This window comes from Equus przewalskii, chromosome 29 (assembly GCF_037783145.1).
Source record: "Equus przewalskii isolate Varuska chromosome 29, EquPr2, whole genome shotgun sequence".
Taxonomy (NCBI): Eukaryota; Metazoa; Chordata; class Mammalia; order Perissodactyla; family Equidae; genus Equus; species Equus przewalskii.
The window spans coordinates 35,912,025-35,932,383 of NC_091859.1; the positions used below are offsets into that span (position 1 = coordinate 35,912,025).

The window sequence follows — 20,359 nt, forward strand, 5'->3', positions numbered from 1 at the left end:
AGATGGCAGGGGCTCTAAGGGCAGGGACCGTGTTCTACAACAAACCAAAAAACGTGGCCAACACCTCCCATGGGCTACCGAGATGTTCAAGCAAGCCCTGCCCTCCAGCAGCCACGGTCCACCGGGCAGGCAAGAACAACATGCAGATGGACGTCTTCCCCTAACGGTGCCGGGAAGGAGGAACATCTGTGGGAGGCTCACTCCGCGCCAGGAGCTGCGTGTTATTAGACATTCCTCAGACCAGCCGTCTACCGTTTACTCCCCTCACTCTGCCACCCGGGTCCCTGCACCTCCCCTTTCCAGAGGAGGGAATCAAGGCCGACAGAGGTGACGTGAGTTACCCAAGGTCACAGGCAGGAGCCAGAGCTGTACTTTCCCTCTCACACCACGCAAGTGTCAAGTGGCAGGCACGAGAGTGAGGGGTACCAGAGCGCAGAGGAAGGAGACGTGATTTTGGGCTGACTGGGATACACGGAAGGCTTCCTGAGGGAGGAGGCAGGGTCTGAACTGAGTCTCAGAAGGTAAGAAGATTCTAAGCAGCTGAGGACAAGGGCAGCGTGGGAGGGCTCCAGCCCTGCCGGTCCTCAGGCATCCCCACCACATGTGCACTCAGCTGGGGCCGTGCGTGGGAGGACGGCAGGGCTCGGGCTCACCGACATGGCCAGGTGCAGCGGCGTGTTGCCGTGCTCTCCGCGGGCATCGGCGTGGGCCCCGTGGGTCAGCAACACCATGACGCAGTCGAAGCGGTTGCGCATCACGGCCACATGCAAGGCTGTGTTCCCTGCAGAGCTGGTGTTGTTCACGTCGCAGCCCCGTTTCAGCAGCATGCGGGCCATCTGTGGGAGGCAGGGTCAGGCCCGAGTCAGTGGGGCACCGGGAGCAGCTGCGACCTGCAGCACCTGGCAGCATCGGGGCACTGCCACTTCCTCCCTGACACGCCTTCAGGTACCGGGCCTCTGGAAAGCTCTAGCAACAAGAAGAACCGAGGAGGCAGGCCCCAGGTCTGGGGGTGGCCCTAGACCTTGGCTCCCACTCCATCAGCACCGCAGGAACTAGGGGACAAAAAGCTGAGGATGTGCTGACTGTTTTAAGAAGCTTCTGGGTCCTTTCCTGGAGCGCACAGGACCCCATCTCTCCCTACAAGCATTCCTCTGGGCCCTGTCCCAGAAGTGCCCCACTCCCTGTGACCCTCCCTGGGACCCAGCACAGGTATGACCCCTCCCTGGGCCTTAAGCAGCACACACCCTTGCTCACCCAGCAGCCCCGGGGGGCCTGGGGCCATGCTCAAGAGCCTGGACTTTGGAGCCCAAAGCTCAGCCCCACTTCATCGCAGTTGTCTGAGCCTGGCTGGGTCACTGCACCTCAGTTTTCTCTGCTGTGAAATGGGGATGCAAGTCCCCACCTCACAGAGTGGGTGACAGTGAATGAGGAAACATACACGAAAGGGCCTGACTGGTGTCTAGCTCCTGGCACGAAGAAGGTGCCCAGCAGAGGTGTAATCTCCTCCCTCCAGGCCCACCAGGCTGACGAGCAAGCCATGCTCTTTGGGGGCACCCGGAGCACTGCCGAGCTGTGCTTCCTGGAGACAAGAGACCAGAGGCCTCCACCCTCCCGGGGTGCGGAGCATGGCTCCGGGACAGGTCTCAGAGGAGACGCCCAGCCAGATGCTCTGTGGATGCAGCTGGAGCCACCATCATCGTCACCCATCACCTTATGTTTGCGAGGCATCTGACAATTTATGAAGAATTTCCTCACATACTACTCGCTGACTTCACAACACCACCAAAGGCAGGCCATAGGACTCCCCATTCGTACAGGAAGAAACTGCAGAGGGGACATCGTCACCATGCCAGCGAGCAGCAGGGCAATGCCAGGATGTCATCTCAACTTGGGCTCACCTGCCTGGGGGCCCACTATGAGGTCAACCACCCACGTGCCACCCTCGGAGTCCTCTCGGAACCCCTGCCTGTGGGAGCTGAGGAACAAAGGACCGGGGCCCTGCCCCGCTCCCACCCGCTGGGCACCCTCAGACTCCACCTACCTCCGCGTTCTTGGCCCAGTGGAGGGGGCTGGCTCCATAGTGGGGGTCTTTGCTGTGGATCTGGTTACTGTCCATGCTGATGATCATTTCAGCACACCTGGGGAGAGAGGAGCCGCAGGGTAGTGAGGAAGGTCGGGGGCGGCCTGGTGCAGGAAGAGGCCAGACTCGGGGCTACACCTCTTGGTTAGGGAGTTTCTGCAAATGAAATTGCAACAAAACCAACCAACATGTACACCATGGTATGTCAGGGGTACACTGAGCCCCTCAAGGCCCAGCTCATGTCCCCTCCTCCAGGCAGCTTTCCCTGATGACTCCAATGAGCAATGATCTCTCGCACTGGTGCTGGCTTTACAGTCAGACAGGCTTGAGGTCAAGCCCAGCTCCCTCACTGGTGACCTCTGCAAGTGGCTGAGCTGGTCTGCAATGCGGGGACAGTCCTAACAGGCCGGGGGAGAGATTAAAGGAGACGAGCCATTTCAGCACCTGGTTCTGTGCCTGGCACACAGCCGCCCTCTCTCCCCTGCCCCTCCACTGCTGGTGTCCCATGCGGGGACTTGCATCCTGCAGGAAGCAGCAGGCAGGGCAGCTCAGAGGGCAGCTGCTTTCCTCTCTGAGGTATAAAACCAACGGGACTGAAAGCAGGGGCCTGGACAGATATTTGTAGCCCATGCTCACAGCAGCATTATGCACAGCCACCCAAAGGTGGAAGCAACCCAAGTGTCCACTGACCAATGAATGGATAAGCAGAATGTGGCCCATGCACACAATGGAGCGTTATTCTGCCTTAAAAAGGAAGTTCTGATACGTACCGCAACACCAATGAACCTTGAGGACATTATGCTCAGTGAAACTGGAGTCCCAGGCCCCACCCTGGCTCTCTGTGAATGTCAGCCGAGTTGACACAAACAGCAGAGGGGCTCCCAGGTTGGAGCTGGGCCGGAAGCAGTCTCAGTCACCCAAATCACTCTGTGATTCTCAGAGTACAGCTGTGCTGGCTAACACATGGGGGCAGAGGGACGGCCCCTCAGGGGCCCTGCGAGGAATGTGACTGTGCAGCAGGAGGGCACGCCCACTGCCCACAGCATGAGACGACTTGTGTCAAGTGATGTCCAATGATCCTCTCATGATCGGAGCTGACCCGAGAGGCCTGGGTGGGGCAGAGAGGGAACATGGCTGAGGGTGCCTGAGGAGGGAGAACCCAGAATTCCAGGCCCTGGACAGGCAAGCTTAGGGCAGCTGGAGCCAGCAAGAGCAGGGCTGCCATGCCAGCCCGCGGGTATAGAGGAGCAGCCCCCGTCACTAGTGTCCATTCAGGTCGCAACCTGCAGCTGTGGAACCTGACCCCTGGGGGTGAGCACGGTGTTGGTACCATCCCCAACCATTTGGCCAAGCCTTTCTGAAAGTTCTAGCTCATCTTGGTTGTGCTAGGGAGAATCAAGGAAAGGAGGGTTTGCCCAAGCTTGGACCAGACCTTCGAGGGGATGGCAGTGCCAGGGGGCCAGCAAGGTGGGTGCAGACCCCAGAGGAAGGAAAACCTGAAGGAGGGCGAGAGTGCCTGTCCCCCGACCTGAGTGCAGCCCTCTGTGCTCTCTTCTGGCTGCCTGTCTAGCAGGCAGCCATGGAAGGTACTAGGTGACTTCTCTGTCCCTGTCCCAGAGCTGTTCCCTTATCCATCTCTGTAAGGCCAGCGCTTAGCACGGTGCCCGGGACTGAGGGACTGACTGAATCATTCATTCATTCATTCACTCTAGATGCTGTGTCCACTGGGTAATATTTTGAGATAGTCATCTCTTTAACATCCCCCCCAGCCACACACACACGAGCACACACATACATACACATGCACATACTCCACATGGAGAAGAATTTTCTGGAAACCAGGGTTTCTCAGGTCTGGGGAAAAGGGAAGAAATGACACAGTGGTCTGGACCTCCCTAAGACATGGGCCTGGCACCTGTGTCCCAGCAGTGCCACCAGCCAGGAAGAACAGACACATCTAAACAGATGGGGCCCTGGGCTACCTTGCCAAGCATTCCTGGGCTTCGAGCTGGGCACAGAAGCCACAGAGCACTGCAGCCATGCAGGGTTCAGATCAGGCTGGTGGGCTCGGGGGGAAGGGGACCCAGGTTGGGTGGGCCCCTCCAAGACTTGGGGTTGCATGAGACACCAGCCCTGGAGCACCAGCTGGAGGAGGTGGCAAGGGGGGACCCCGGGAAATATTGAGACTGGTTTTCTCCACTTTAGGAGAGGGAAGTTAATGGTCAGAAATTAAGGTGCATTATAGAACAACTAAAAATGTTCTATTCTTTCCCCAGTGGAGTTTGTGAACCGAGATAAAGTCCCACTACACATCCATCATGCACCTTCTTTGAGCCAGGCCAGCCCTTGGCGCCAGGACCTGATAAACATCTAACAAGCCTGTGGAGGCCACTGCTCACCTGGGTGTGAGGACTGGCCAGGCGAGAGCTGGAGGCCCAGCTGACCGGGCGGGGCGGGATGGGGTGGGGCAGGGGGGCGAGGGAGGCTTACCCCTTCTGGGAGAACTTCATGGCTGTGTGGATGGGGCAGCCGCCGGGCCCCATGATGTTGCAGCGAGCATTGCACAGCAGGAGCACACGGACCATCTCCTGCTTCCCCAGCTGGCAGGCCAGGTGCAGCGGCGTCTGCCCTTGGTTATTGGCCTGGTTCAGGCCAGCTGAGGCATTCTTCCCTAGGAGCTGACACATGACATGGGGTGGGCAGGAGCACGGTGCTTCCCTCACACCCACCGTGACATTCTCTCTCTCTGGGGACTCAGGGGGAGGGAAGTTTGACTCCACGAGAGCACTGATAGGAACTTCAAGGGAAGCAACAGAGAGAGGAGGCTTGGAGGGAAAAAAGACACCAGCGGTGCCAGCGTTGGCTGGGGGCTGGTGTGGCATCACTATGCCATGCAGGAAAAATTTCTGAATCAAGAAACTTAGGGGCTGGCCCCGTGGCCGAGTGGTTAAGTTCGCGCGCTCCGCTGCAGGCGGCCCAGTGTTTCGTTGGTTCGAATCCTGGGCGCGGACATGGCACTGCTCATCAAGCCACGCTGAGGCAGTGTCCCACATGCCACAACTAGAAGGACCCACAACGAAGAACATACAACTATGTACTGGGGGGATTTGGGGAGAAAAAGGAAAAAAAATAAAATCTTTAAAAAAAAAAAAGAGAAACTTAACAGGAAGCTGTATCCACGGATGGGTACTGGGGCCTTGGTGGGAGTGATTCTTGCTTCCCACTGCATACCCTCTGTCTTGCTTGAATTTTTTTGCTATGCGCAGGTAGTATGTTTTCAATTTAAAAAACTACTGGTATTAAAAAGAGAGCCAAGGGGCCGGCCCGGTGGTGCAGCGGTTAGCGTGCACGTTCTGCTTCGGCGGCCCAGGGTTCGCTGGTTTGGATCCCAGGTGTGGACATGGCACCGCTTGGCAAGCCATGCTGTGGTAGGCGTCCCACGTATAAAGTAGAGGAAGATGAGCACGGATGTTAGCTCAGGAGCAGTCTTCCTCAGCAAAAAGAGGAGGATTGGCAGATGTTAGCTCAGGGCTAATCTTCCTCAAAAAAATAAATAAATAAATAAATAAATAAAATAAAATAAAAAGAGAGCCAAGAGGCTTTTATTGCCTCACTTGTGGCTGAATGCTGTCTCCATAGGCTCACTATGACCCCTCTGTACCTGTGTGACCAGCTAGGCCTATTGGCAGGGTGAGGCCACAGTGGGGAGGCTGGATTCAAGGGCCAGCCCCACCACTGACAGCTCAGTGGCCCTCCCTGGGCACATTTCTTAACTTCACTGAGCCTCGGTTTCTCTGGTGAGGAGAGGATAATGACCCCTACCCAACAAATGGTATTTTGAGAATTAACTAGAACACATATGACACTCAGTACAGGGCAGGCACAAGACAAGCATGCAATAAAGGACAGCCACAGTTGTACATGACTCTTGATAAGAGAGTGCACTTGCCCCCTGTGCACATCGAGGCAGGCTCTACGTGCCACTGCGCCAGGCACTGGGTTCTCAGTGACAGTGGAGTTCCACAGCGGAAGTAGAGTTCCCTCCGCTGAGAGCACGAATCATAGATATGAATCCACATTTTGTTTTGTTTTGCTTTGAGTTCCTGTAAAAAGTTAAGCTCAGCTCCCAATGGACCATGAGCGCCTCTAGGCACGGGCTGAGATGAATTCACCCGGCCCAGGGGTCCGGCTCCCAGCAGGTGCTCAGGAAAAGCGGAACTAAATGGACGGACTGGACTGGGCCTAGAGTTTAGTTTGTTGCATTGGAGGACTTTGCCCAGGTTGTCAGAGCAAAGTGGCCCAAGGATGTCTCTCCTTGACAAGTGTGGGGAGGGAGAGGAGGGGTGCACCCTCCATGAGGGAGCTCAGGCCTCACGGACCAAGGGGGGACAGTGAGGGGCCCAGAGTGACACCTGAACCCAGTGAGGTGTCCCCAGCCCTGCTCACCTGTAGCACCTGGGAATTGTCACCCCGGACAGCATAATGGAAGGCAGTCTCTCCGCTGTTATCGGTGACGTCCATCTGGGCGTGGCAGTATTGTACCAGCTCCACCAGGATCTCCCCGTCACCCTTGCGGCAGGCCAGGTGCAGGGGGGTGCAGCCCCCCTCATTCTCCACACTATTGGCGCAGCTGTGGGTGAGGGTCGGGCAGGTGAGAGGGCATGGCACCAGGTGGGCGGGGCTCTGAGAAACCCAAGTGCAGGAGAGGGAAGGGGGCCGAGAGCGCAAGAGCATCCACGCCATGCTTGAGCTGGCGGGTTCAAACCAAGGGCTGAGTCACAATTCATTTGCATCTGATGTGATCCGTATCAGTTTTTAGTTGTTTGCACACCTGTATGAGAGATGTGCCCTAGGGTCACACCAGCCTGCAGCAGGCAGTGAGCCGACATAGAAAGGACTGCAGAAGGCGGAAATCTCACCAACCTCGGGCAGTTCACTAACCTTTCTAGGCTTCAACACCCTCATCTACACAAAAATAAAAACAATACCTGCCGTGCCTGCCCCAGGAAATGGACAGAACTGCTGTGGGATCAAACGCCACGATGTCCAAGAAGACGCCTATAAACTGGCAAGGGTAGTGAATGTTTCTGAGCTCAGGGCCTGGGAGCTGAACTGAGCTTTCAGGGCAGAGAACCAGAGGTATGGCTGCCTCCGGGCAAGAGGGCAGGCTGCAGTCCTGAGCCAGCACCGCGCCGTCACCAGGGGGCCTCCACTGATATCAGTGCTGGCGGACGGACACACAGAAGGAAGCGCTCCAGCTTCCAGAAGGGCAACCAGCTCTCTGGAAGGAGACGCCAAGGATCTGAAGCCTCTTCAGCCCTCTCCAGCTGAGCGGCCTTGCACAGGTCACACAACCTCACTGGGATGACGATCCTTCATGGGGGCGCTGGGAGGATTCAAGTGCATGGTGGATATAAAACAGCTACCACGGGCCTGGCGCCTGGGAGGCACTGCGGAAATGCTACATTTCTCCTCCTGACTGTGGTCAGCATTCCTCCGCTCTAACCTCGAGGCAAGGCCGCCCTTTCTGAAGTCAAACATTCTGGCAACTTTTGACCTTATGGAGAGGAACTGAGGCAGGACCGAGAGACTCCCCATGGCCCCACCCATCTGCACACACAGGTGCACACCCTGTCCCAATGGTCTTGTCCTCCTGCCCGTCCTGGCAAGGTCCCCCCCACCCACCTGATGACGCGGCTGTGATGGAAGCACTCTCGGATCCCCAACTCCACTGCCAAGTGGGCCACCGACCAGCTGGGGTGGCTGCGGATGAGGTCGCTCAGCTGCTGCAGGACCTCGGCGTGCAGGACTTGGCTGGAGCTCTCATAGAAGGGCGGCAACAGGGAAGAATACTGCTGGAAGTTCACCAGGGCATCGGCCTCCACCTCCAGCTGGAAGAGTCTGGAAGCCGGGATGGAGGAGGAAGACATGGAAAGGAGTCGGGCAGGACTGTCGGCCCACACCCCTGCCAGAATCAGAAGCCTTAGTGCCCATAAATGGGTCACTGCCTGCCCCTGGCTGCGACTGACCCGCTCCAGCCAGACTCCCTTCCCACCCCCCGACCCGCCCCTCACATACCTACACACATCTAAATGGAGCTGGGACTTTCCTTTTATTTGAAAAGATTTTTTCTTTCTTTTTTGTTAAATATCATCATGTGATGCTTTCATATTTTATTTTACCAAAGCCCTGTCATATATCCACTTTCTAATTTGACTGTCACATCTCAAGTCCCCAGCACCTCACACATAGTAGGAAGTAAATAAGTGTTGTTTAACTTAAATGCCCAGCAATCAAATATTATATAAATTATGGTACATTTAGGTGGTGGAATATTATGCAGCCATTAAAACGAGATGTCAAAAAAGCAGGGAAATGTTTATTTTGTAATGGTAGGTTAAAAAAGCAGGATACAGGGGCCAGCCTAGTGGCATAGGGGTTAAGTTCACATGCTCCACTTCGGTGGTCTGGGGTACATGGGTTTGGATCCCAGGCACAGACCTATGCATCACTCATCAATCCAGGTTGTGGCAGTGCCCCACATACAAAAGAAAGGAAGATTGGCATGGATGTTAGCTCAGGGCCAATCTTCCTCACCAAAAAAAAAGCAGGATACAAAGTTTGTATGATACAATCTGATCTAAACTGTGTAAACAAAAATGATTGGAAAGAACTATGTAAAAATGTGCATGGTAGTATAATAATTTAAATGTTCCTCTTTATCCATTTCTGTAGGTTCTAAATTTTCTACAATGCATCTATATAATTTTTATAATCAGGAAAAAAAAGTTTTGTTCATTTTTCAAGAGTTGTATTTGAGTCCAAGGTCTGCTATTAAGTGGCTCTGTGCCCTTGGAAAAAGCCCTTCTGTCTCTGAGCCCCATGTGAAACATGAGACTAATTGTACCTGTCCCACCTACGTCACAGAGGTGCTGTGAGGATCAGATGAGATAGCGATGTAAAAGCACTTTAAAAACTGTAACAATTACTTGTCAGTGACGGTTACTCAAAGTTCTGTCCAGGGCTTTTGACACCAGAGGTTCTGTCCCACAGTCCTCTACAAGCCCAGTGGCCACAGGGTCCAGCGGAGGCAGTGCTCAGAGTGCTGGCTCAACAGGGCCCGCCTGCTCCTTCCCAGAGAGCAGCTGCTCAGCAAACATCTACTGATGGCCTGAGCTGTGCCAGACACTGTTCTAAACAGAGGGGCAAATTCGTGAACAAAACAGACAACGGGCCCTGCTCTCCCAGAGCCTGTGTTCTACAGGGGAGATCGAGCAGCTGAGTCAGGTCAAAATCAAAATAAGCAAGTATGTTAACTAGACCACCAGACAACAAGCGCTACAGAAAAGACAAGGCAGGAAAAGAGGAAAAGGAAGGGCCACTCCTCACTCGCCGTGGCTGGTTTTGGCTTCATCTCCTCAACCTCTTAACAGTGAAGTGCTCCACATTAAATACTGCTGCTATGTCACATATAAGGACAACCGAAAACTGATCATCAGACTCGGTGTCACTGAGGCAGGAGTGCCCTTGACGGGAATACTTTTGTTGGAGTGGCGGGAACCGAAGCCTGACTGGAATGGGTTTCAGCAAGAATGGGACGTGAGAAATTGGAGACCGCAAGTACAAATGATATTTTTGAGGAGTTTTGCTGTAGAGGGGGACAAATAAAGACAGCTAATGGGGAAAGAGCAATCAGGCATTTGAATGCTGATGGGAATAAACCAAAAGAAAATGGGATCTCTCTGAGGACTTCCACTTGTGTTAATGGCAGACTAGGTAACGGGAACCAGATTGCCTACTGGGGACAACCAGAAATGCTGGACAAAAGATAAAAAGCATCTGTTTGAGGCAATGGATACCTAATCAGATAGTGACAAACTGCCAGGCTGGAAGGAATCATGGAAACCCAGGGACTGAGCCTGGCATTTAGGGCTGCTGTCATTTCAGAGGCTGGAGGGATACACAGTAGCATTAACAACCTCACGGACTCAGGGGACAGGAAATGGAGGCCAGGGGTCTGCAAGGTGAGAGCCCTGGTGACCACCTCTTACTCCGGGTTGGGATCCTGAAGAACTACACCCCAGGGATAAGAGCAAGCCACAGGTACATGGACCCTTACAGGGACTGCAGCTCAGCCTCAAATAATTTCAGTTCCAGAAACTGGACTGAGGTATCCTCACTGAGAGCGTTCCCAGGTACCTGGGAGAAGCAAATACAAAGGAAACATCAAGCTAAGCTTCAAATTATTTCTACAAGCATGTTTGCAAATCCAAGGTCAAGCACATAATCCAAACTCACCAGGCACACAAGGAGGTAAGACCATATGAAAGAAAACTAACAGAAACAACATACAACAGAAACAGATCTACAAGTGGGGGGCTGCAAATATTGAAGTTATCTGACATAAACTTTAACTGTGATAATACTAAAGGGGATAAAATAGAAGATTTAGGGGCCAGCCCCGTGGCCAAGTGGTTAAGTTCATGCACTCCGCTTCAGCGGCCCAGGGTTTCGCCGGTTCGGATTCTGCCTGCGGACATGGCATCAGGCCATGCTGAGGCGGCATCCCACATGCCACAACTAGAAGGACCCACAACTAAGAATATACAAATATGTACCAGGGGGCTTTGGGGGAAAAAAAGGGAAGAAATAAAATCTTTAAAAAAAAAGATTTAGAATTTTGGCAAAGAACTTTAAACTACAAAAGAAGACAAACAGGGGTCGGCTTGTGGCGTAGTGGTTAAGTTTGGCACATTTCACTTTGGTGGCCCAGGTTCATGGGTTTGGATCCCAGGCGCAGTCCTACACCACCTGTCAGCCATGTTGTGGCAGCAACCCACATAGAAAGTGGGGGAAGATTGGCACAGATGTTAGCTCAGGGCTAATCTTCCTCAAGCATAAAAAGAGGAAGATTGGTAACCAATGTTAGCTCAGGGTTAATCTTCCTTGGGGGAAAAAAAAAGAAACAAATGGAAATTACGGAATTAAACAATACAACTCCCAAAGTTAGGAACTCCATGGCTAGGTACAGTAGCAGACTGGATACTGCTGAAGAGAAAACCAGTGAACAGAAAGATAGGTCTGAAAAGAGCAAACCGAAGAAAGCATGGAAGGACAAAGAATGGAGAGTATAGGAAAGTAGATAAGAGACATGGAATATATAATGAAAAAGCTAACATACATATAAGTGGAGGTACAAAAAACAGAATAGGAAAAGAACTGGACAGAAGCCATATTTGAAGAGTTAATGTCTCTGAACTTTCCAAAATTGATGAAAAACATTATTCTACTGATTTAAAATACCTTTGAGCCCTCCCCCTCAAAAGAAAAATAAGTAGAAATCCACACTTAGAGACCCTGTGGAAGTTTTAAAACACGGCCCTCAAATTCTCTGACATTCCTCCCACTGAGCAGTGGGAATCTGTCTCTTTACCCTATAATCTGGCTCTGTAACTGCTTTACATAGAATATGGCAGAAGCGATGCTACGCAAGTTTCTGGACTAAGGCCTTAAGAGACTGGAAGCTTCTATCTCTTTTCTCTTGGGACCCACCATCATGCCATGGGGAAGCTGAAGCAACCCATGGAGATGACTCAGCTGTGGACCCTTAGCCCTGGATGAACAGCCAACAGCCAGCACCAACTTGCCACTTATGAGTAAATCATCCTACGAGTGGATTCTGCAAACAAGCCACCCCAGGTAATGTCATGTAAAGTAGTATTGAGGCTTTCCTACTGAGCTCTGCTCAAATTGCAGATTTGTGGGCTAAATAAGCCCACAAATGTGTTTTAAGCCACTAAGTTTGGTAGTTTGTTACATAGCAATAACTCAGAATGACACATATTGGTCAACATATTATAAAACAGCAATAACTGACACATGTGCCATACTACAACTCTCGCAAACAAAATGCAAAGAGAATATATTAAAGATAGCGAGGGAAAAAAGCTATCTTCAAAGGGTAGTCGTTAGACCGACAGCTGGCTTCTCAACAATGGAAGCCAGAGGGTCAGCCTGGTAGCATAGTAGTTAAGCTGCCACACTCCACTTTGGTGGCCCAGGGTCCACAGGTTCAGATCCTGGGTGCAGACCTAGCACTGCTCATCAAGCCATGCTGTGGTAGCATCCCACATATAAAAGACAAAGGAAGATTGGCACAGATATTAGCCCAGGGACAGTCTTCCTCAAGCAAAAAGAGGAAGATTGGAAACAAATGTTAGCTCAGGGCCAATCTTCCTCACAAAAAGAAAAAAGAAAAAGAACCAATGGAAGCCAGAGATAATGGAATGATATCCTTAAAGAGCGAAAAGAAAATAAATGCCAATGAGAATTCTATACCCAGCATACTTCCCTTCAAGTATGAAGTTAAAATTAAAACATTTCATTAGTCACACAAACAAAAAAACAAAGGAGAAAGAGAGAGAGCCTTTGTCACTAGCAGACCTCAACAACAGGAAATATAAAAAGATTTTTTCAGGTAGAAGGAACCTGATTCCAGATTGATGGTCAAATACGCAGGAAAAAAAATGAAGCCCCATGAAAATGGTAAATAGGTATGTGAATCTAAATAGATATTGACAGTACAATATCTTGTTGGGTTTAAAGTAAAAATGTTACTTAAAAACAACACACGGCATAGAAGCCTGGAGGGGGGTAAACAAAGTTAAAGGGTTCTAAGACCCTTCCATTGTTCTGAAAGAGGCTAAAGTACCAATTATCCTTCAGTAAAGCCAAGGATGTGTGTTACAATCTCTAGGTTGTATCGAGAACTGTGAGGGGTTTCAGATTTTACCCTACTTGCAAACTAACAAGTTGGCCTGACACAGTTTCATGGATGCTGGCCGAAGACACAAGATTCCTGGATCAAAGACAAAGGGCAATTTATTACTCACAGCAAGAGCAGTAGCCAGAGAATCAGCATTTGTGCCAATTCCCTGGGAGCCAGTTCCCAAAGGGTGACATGAAGAGGGTCAGGTGACACCTACTCGTGTTGCATTCAAACAGAGAAACCCTGAGTGAAGGGAATTTGAGTCTTTTATATTGTCAATAAGCAAATCTATCTAAGCTCTGCTCTGGAGGAAGACAGTATCTTTATTATACGGGAGAGCAAGCAAACCTATCTTCTGCTCTAGAGGGAGACCCGAGCTCTATCTTCCAAAGCTGTATATTATACAAACATCCTTGTAAAGATAGCCTGGAACAAAGGTAGTCAGTGTCTCTGCTCGCAAGATGTACGGAAACATGAGAGACCCGTGGAGAACTGTCTCCCAACAGTTATCACTAAAAGATAATAGCAGAGTAAATAACTTCCAAGCTAAGAGAGAGGAGGAAAAAATGGAATGATAAGCAAACACTCAATAATGAGTTGCAAAAGCATGCTAAGTGAAAAAAAGAGTCAGACTCATAAGAATACATGTTGTATAATTAAAAGGCAAGACTCCAGTGATAGAAAGAAAAGCAGCGTTTGCCAGGGCTGCGGGGGGTGCAGAGGACCCACTGTGAAGGTGCAGGAGGAAGTTTGGGGGTGACAGAAATGTCCTAGATCTTGACTGTGCAACGGTTACATGGGTGTGCACCTTCACCAAAACTCATCAAATGATACACTTGGTAAATTTTAATTTTCCATAAGTTGTATTTCAATAAAGCTAACTAAAGTGAAACAAAAAATAAAAATAAATGCAAAGAAGACAAGAAAGAAAGGAATAAAGAAAATAAAGCAAGTGGAACAAAAAAAAGAAAGCAAACAGCAAGATGGCAGATTTAAACCCAAATATATCAGAATTACATTAAATATAAACAGACTAAATGTTCCAAATAAACATAAGGAATAACAGACAGGCTAATAGAAGAAAAAGACAACCATATACTCTTTCCAAGATTAAAGATATAAGGAAATATATTACACAAATACTAATGAAAAGAAAGTTGGTGAAGCTATATTAATATTAGACAAAGTAGAATTTAAGACAAAAAGCATTACCAGAAAAAAGAGGGATAAATCATAATGATAAGTTTCAATTCACTAGGAAAATATGATAATTATAAATTAATATGTACCTAATAATAAAGCTCCAAAATAAAAAAGTCGAACTTGACATAATTAAGAGAACTAGATAAATCCACAATCACGTGAGATATTTTAATATCCTCCACTAGTGACTTACACAACAATCAGACCGAAAGAAAATCCCTATTGGATACAGAATAATTAGTAAATTTGACCCAACAGCCATATACAAAACACCATTCCTGGGGCTGGCCTGGTGGCATAGCGGTTAAGTTTGCGCACTCCGCTTCAGCAGCCTGGGGTTCAGAGGTTCAGATGCTGGGTACGGACCTAGCACCACTTGTCAGGCCATGCTGTGGCAGCATCCCACATAAAATAGAGGAAGACTGACACAGATGTTAGCTCAGCAACAATCTTCCTCAAGCAAAAAGAGGAAGATTGGCAGTGGATGTTAGCTCAGGGCCAATATTCCTCAGCAAAAAATAAAGAAAGAAAGAAATAAAAGAGTTGACCAGAACAAATGAAGAAAAAATAAAAACAAAAAACTAATAAATGCGTTTAGCAAGGTTGCTGAATACAACATGAATATACAAAAATCAATTCCATGACTATATACAGAAACAAACAGAAAACTAAATTTTAATAAATATTTATTAAATGTAATAACATCAAAAATTTCAAACGCTAGGAATAAATCTAACAAAATATGTCTAAAACTTCTGCGCAGGGTCCGCCCAGCAGTGCAGCGGTTAAGCACTCACGTTCCACTTCGGTGGCCCGGGCTTCGCTGGTTCGGATCCCGGGTGTGGACATGGCACCGCTTGGCAAGCCATGCTGTGGAAGGCGTCCCACATAAAATAGAGGAAGATGGGCATGGATATTAGCTCAGGGCCAGTCTTCCTCAGCAAGGAGAGGAGGATTGGCAGCAGATGTTAGCTCAGGGCTAATCGTCCTCAAATAAATAAATAAATAAATAATAAAATAAAACTCCTCTGCAAAAAACTACAAAGCATTATTGAGAGAAATTAAAGAAAATCTCAAGAAACGGGAGGATCTTCTAGGTTTGTAGACTGAAGACTAAATAATACGAAGTTGTCAATTTTCACCAAACTGAGTCAATGCAATCCCAATCAAAATCTCAAGACCAAAGGTTTAATTTTTTGTTTGCTTGCTTGCTCACTTGTTTTATGTGTGGCTCTTTTTTCTGGTAAAAATGCAAAGAGCTAAGAATAGTCAAAGTGATCTTGAAGAACAAGGTGCAAAACTCGTTCTACCAGATATCCAGATCTACTATCAAGTTACACGAATTAAGACAGCATAGTATTGGTGCGAGAAAAGAAAAATAGAACAGCGACGAGAAACGCATCTATTCATAGAGGGACACCTGATTTATGACCAAGGTGGCCTTCTAGAGCAGTGGGAAAAAACGCTTTTTTTTTTTTGAGGAAGATTAGCCCTGATCTAGCATCTGCTGCCAATCCTTCTCTTTTTGCTAAGAAAGACTGGCCCTGAGCTAACATCCGTGCCCGTCTTCCTCCACCTTATATGTAGGACGCCTGCCACAGCACAGCTTGCTAAGCAGTGCCAGGTCCACACCCGGGATCCGAACCAGCAAACCTCGGGCCGCTGAAGCAGAACGTGCGCACTTAACCGCTGCACCACCAGGCCGGCCCCATCGACAGTTTTTTAAAACTGGCGACACCAAGTATCAGAGGATGTGAAGTAAGAAGAAACCTCATTTGCTCCGGGTAGGAAAACACGTGGGCACGACCCGCTAAAGCTGAGGATCCGTAGGGCTTGACCCAGCAATTCTGCTCCTAGACAGATGCCTAACAGATATGCAGGCAGATACGCACCATGAAAACTAGATGCAACCTAGTTCCCATCAACACTAGAATGAATGAATAAAGTTGCGACGTGGTTGCCCAGTGGAACGCCACTGCACTGAAAACGAGTGGCACAGCTGCACACGAAAACGTGCAAACCTCACAGACAAAATAATGAGCAAAGCAGCCAGACACAACGGCAATTACCATAAAAGTCAAGTTGCTCGTTACGTTTCCTCGGGGGAAGGGGACAAAAAGGAGGGCTTCCAGGCTGCTGCAGAGTCCCATTCTTGACAGGACGGTGGCTGCAGAGGTATCTGCGAGAAAGCACGAAGCTGTGCTTTCCCATGTGGGTATTACACGTCACTATCTTTGAAAAGTTTAAAGAGAACAGGAGGACAGGAATGGAAGATCGCTGAATACAGGCAGTGCCTGAGGGTCAAGTGGAGGCAAGAAAGAGACTATTTTTAAAAAGAAAAAACCCCAGCACATTTGTACAGGAATGGAAAATATCTAGCAAAGAGGGGAAATTATGGAGCAAAGAGGAAAGAACTGCTGAAACGACGCCCTGAAGAGGATGAGAGATGGTGGGGACCTGGAGGGAGAACGGCCCCAGCAACTCACGTCGTGATTTGAGAGTGCAGCCCGGTGGCGTGGAGGGCTCTTCCTCCAGCCACGGCGGAGAACTGGGATTAACTGGTGCCAGGGTTTCCCCAAGCAAATGTGATGGAGAGAGGGAGCAAGAGGAGGGCAGAGAGTGTGTGCAAGCGTGTAATCACACCGATGGGCCATGGCGTTCACGCTGGGGAAGAAGTGAAGTCCAGGAAAGGGAGGGGGACTGGGAAGGTGGGAGGAGCAGCCCCGTCTGCAGGGGTAGAGGAACTGGGCATCCAGAGGACGAGAGAGGAGGAGCTGGACAGACAGGAAGCAGAGAGCGGAAAGCGGGGGGTGCTTGAAACTCGTATTTAAGGAAGAGCTGCTGTTACTGGTGATGACAAGGTCCAGGGAACGGCCACGTGGACCAGGAGGGGTCAGGCACCAAGAGCCCTGGGTGTGAGGAGGGGAACCCCATGAGTATTACCATCACCAAGAGTCAAGACAGGAGTAGTGATGGCGATGGGGAGCTCTGAGCCAGGGCGCCTATCTCTGAGGATGTGAGGAGCGCCCCATGGTCGCAGATGCCTGCCACCAGCAGAGAGAGTGGGTGGTAGCATAGGATGATGTGAGCCTGAAGCTTGAGGGGCAAGGAGGACCCTGTCCCACCTCCAGGCCCAGTGGGAGACAGACAGGGAGAGGAACTCTGGAGAGGCCTGCAGGGGAAGAGTGTCCTCAGGGCAGAGCGCGGTTTGGGTTAGAGCAAGGAGGTGACCCCGCAGAGAGAAGGCTGAGGATCTAGAGGACTCATGGGGCTGTGTCTCTCTCTTCTAGAACTGAGCCCCCAGAGTAAAGCCACCTGGCGTCAGCTCTGGGGAGCCTCAGCCTTGGTAGGAGTGGCCTGTGGATAAGCCTCAGGGGCCTGTGAACCTCGTGAAATTGTGTGCAAACATGTGGATGTGCATTTGGGGGAGGAGAGGGTCCCCTGGACTCTCCAGTGGGTCCTGGACCAAAAATAATAGCCAAGTGCCATTAGGTTAGAGGAGTTCTCACTCTCCAGTTTCAAAGCCGAGCACAAGCCCTTCCTCACTGCTTCTCCAAAGTGCTCCTCTGTCCATCCGTTGGTCCGTCCCTCCATCTGCCCCTCCATGCCTTTGGGTGTGATGTCCCCACCCCCTGCAGCGTCCTCCCTCTCATGCCTTCTCCTGCTGCAATCTTCCTCACCTTTTAGGGTCCATCTCCAACCCAAGCACCCCAGAGAAGCCTCTGCGATTCCTCCTGTCAAGCACACTTTTACCTCAGTGCCACGGATTCATTCGTCCAGGCCACAGATCTCTACCGCGCACCTCCTGAGGACCTGGCCATCCCCGGCAGGAGAAACGACTCAGACCTGGGCGCTGTCCCTTAGGAGCTCTGTGGTCTAGTGGGGGAGGCAGATATGCAGACATGTGGCCATCCAAGGCGAGAGGCGCTGGGGAAGCACGGACAGTGCTGAGGGAGAACCGGGCTGAGGACAGGCTCAGGCACGGGCCCCAGGGAGGTGGGCCAAGGAGGGGGACAGCATTCTTAGCAGAGGGACGAGAGAGGGCAAAGACAGCAGTGGAGCGGGGTGAGGTCTGTCTCAGAACCTAAGAGCTTTATACGAGCCCGTTACAACACTTATCCCACCGGAGGCCGGGTTCAGAGCCACCTTTGTGGCCACTGCCTCAGCTCCATGAGGGCAGAGACCTGCCGCATCCAGCTCTGCTTGGTGAAGATGGGCTGTGCGCTGCACAAATGGGTGAACGAGCAAGTCACAGGTATGTGGCCAGGACACAGGCCACCCAGCCCATCTGAGGTTTCCTGACGAGCAGTTTCACGGCACAGTCCCACTGCAGAAGTGCAGAGGGCCTCAAAGGCAGACCCCTTTCGAGAAGCAAAGACCACATGTCGCACACGCTCTGATCCTTCTTCCCAGGATTCCTGGGACGCGCAGCCCGCTTCTGCTGAGATACCAGTGAGGAGCTGCAGGGTTCGTCAAACATCATATGCCACGAGGAAATGTCAACAGTAAATGATTAATCGGCATCAGGAACAGAAGTATGGACGTTACCACGATGTACACAGCAATGCTCCCAGTGACCCCTCCAGGGCTCACCCCAGAAGGGCCAGGGCCCTGGACCATATGTCAAGGGGGACGCAGGATGGGCCCAGGCAAGCTGAGCCCGCCCATCTGGCCACCCTGCAAGGCGGCCCTGGTGCAGGAGGAGGAGGAGGCAGATTCTGGAGCCAGAATGCCTGGGTCTGAACCCAGCTCTGCTACTGACCAGCTGTGTGACCCTCGGCAAGTGACTTAAATTCTTTGAGCCGTGTTTCCTCCTCTGTGAGATGGGGTCAATAACACCCCCACCTGCTGGGACTGCTGTGAGGATAAAAGGACTTAATATGGAGACCTCAGTGCCTCACACGTGGTATGCACTAACAGGACGCAGACGTCACTGGTGCTCTTGATGCCATCGGCATCAGCCGGGTCCCACTCTCCACCCAGCAGGGATTCTGTGGGCCTCCCAGGCCTTAGGCAATAAAACCTGAGGATTGAGAAGATGCTGATTCCCTCCCTGACCTGAAGCTATGCCTGCCAGATGACAGCAGCCACAAACAACAGGAACACCTGTACCTGGAGCCTGAGGCTGGAAGCAGGACCGTGACAACCACCTCTAACACACTTAACTACTTTGGGGATAGTCCAAAGCCCTCTAGCAAATAAAGGAGAAGACACTAAGCAAGTCTACTGTACCGAGTCTTCTCTCTACAAACTGCAGGGTGTTCAGAGCAGTGGGGTGACCCCTGCGGTGAGCACCCCTGTGAGAACCCCTGGGCCCTGGCACAGCGCCCCGCCCCCGCCCACCACAGCCCTCTCTGGGTCACACCCTAGGCCTTGCTTGGCATTACCATTTCTGCAACTCCTCATAACCTCATCTCCAGCATCCTACCCTCCAACTTCCACTCCTGCTTCTCAGCTCACTCCCTTGACGGCCCAGAATCCCAGTCTCCCAGCCCCCTGGGACAGAGAGCCTGGCACACAGGGGCCCTCAGTAAATACTGTTAAAGCTGAAGCAATACGTCATTCATCTCACAAACCTGATATATGTGCCAGGCACCCTACTGGGTGCGGGGGAATCACAGGGGGTGAACGAGGCAGACCCAGCCCCCACCCTCAGGGGTTATGGTCTACCAGGATGGCGTTCTACTGGGCACAGGGATGCGGTGCTTTGGGGACATACAGCAGAAGCATCTGCTCCTGCCTGAAGGCCAGGAAGGCAGACAGAAGTGAGGCCAGCAAAGAAGGGGAAAGTGTTCTAGGCTGAGGTAAGAGTCAGGGCAAAGGCCAGGAGCACAGGGTGGCAAGAGCCAAGACCAGAGGGAGAGGCGAGGCCCCATGAGGAGCCCTTTTAGGCCACGATAAGCACCTGATTTGTTAAGGAAATAGGAAGCCCTTGAGGAGTTAAACAGGAGAGAGCAATCAGATTCGCCCTCCGGAAAGATCATTCTGATAGCACCTTGGACCAGGAGGGGAAGAGAGCAAGACGGCAGGCGGGGCCACGGGCTGGGAGGCAGGTGCAGTAGGAGTCCACGGGCTGCCCACCATGGCCTGGGGAGAGCTGGCGGCAAAATGGAGAGTAAGAGGATCCCTGATTTTGGGTTGACACATGGCCGGAATACAAGCTACGCCTCCCAGCCTCCTGTGCAGTTAGTTGTGGCCATGTGACTAAGTCCTGGCCAATGGGATTTAGGTGGAAGGCACGTGTGCAACTTCTGAGAAGTGTCCCTAAAAAGAAGGAAAGAGTCCTTCCTACCCTGCCCTTCCACCAT

The 20,359-nt window shown here is 51.1% G+C and overlaps 1 protein-coding gene across 11 annotated transcripts in view; it reads right to left on the reverse strand.

Moving 5' to 3' along the window:
- The window catches only part of PLA2G6 (phospholipase A2 group VI), a 55,844-nt gene that overhangs the window by 23,552 nt on the left and 11,933 nt on the right, over positions 1–20,359 (reverse strand). For all 11 annotated transcript variants that reach the window (XM_070599730.1, XM_070599731.1, XM_070599728.1 and 8 more), the window contains 5 exons: positions 7,766–7,981; positions 6,527–6,710; positions 4,571–4,758; positions 2,042–2,138; positions 654–836 (listed from right to left, as the gene is read on the reverse strand). In XM_070599730.1, coding sequence (XP_070455831.1) covers positions 654–836; positions 2,042–2,138; positions 4,571–4,758; positions 6,527–6,710; positions 7,766–7,981 — 868 coding nt within the window. The remainder of the gene's footprint in view (positions 1–653; positions 837–2,041; positions 2,139–4,570; positions 4,759–6,526; positions 6,711–7,765; positions 7,982–20,359) is intronic.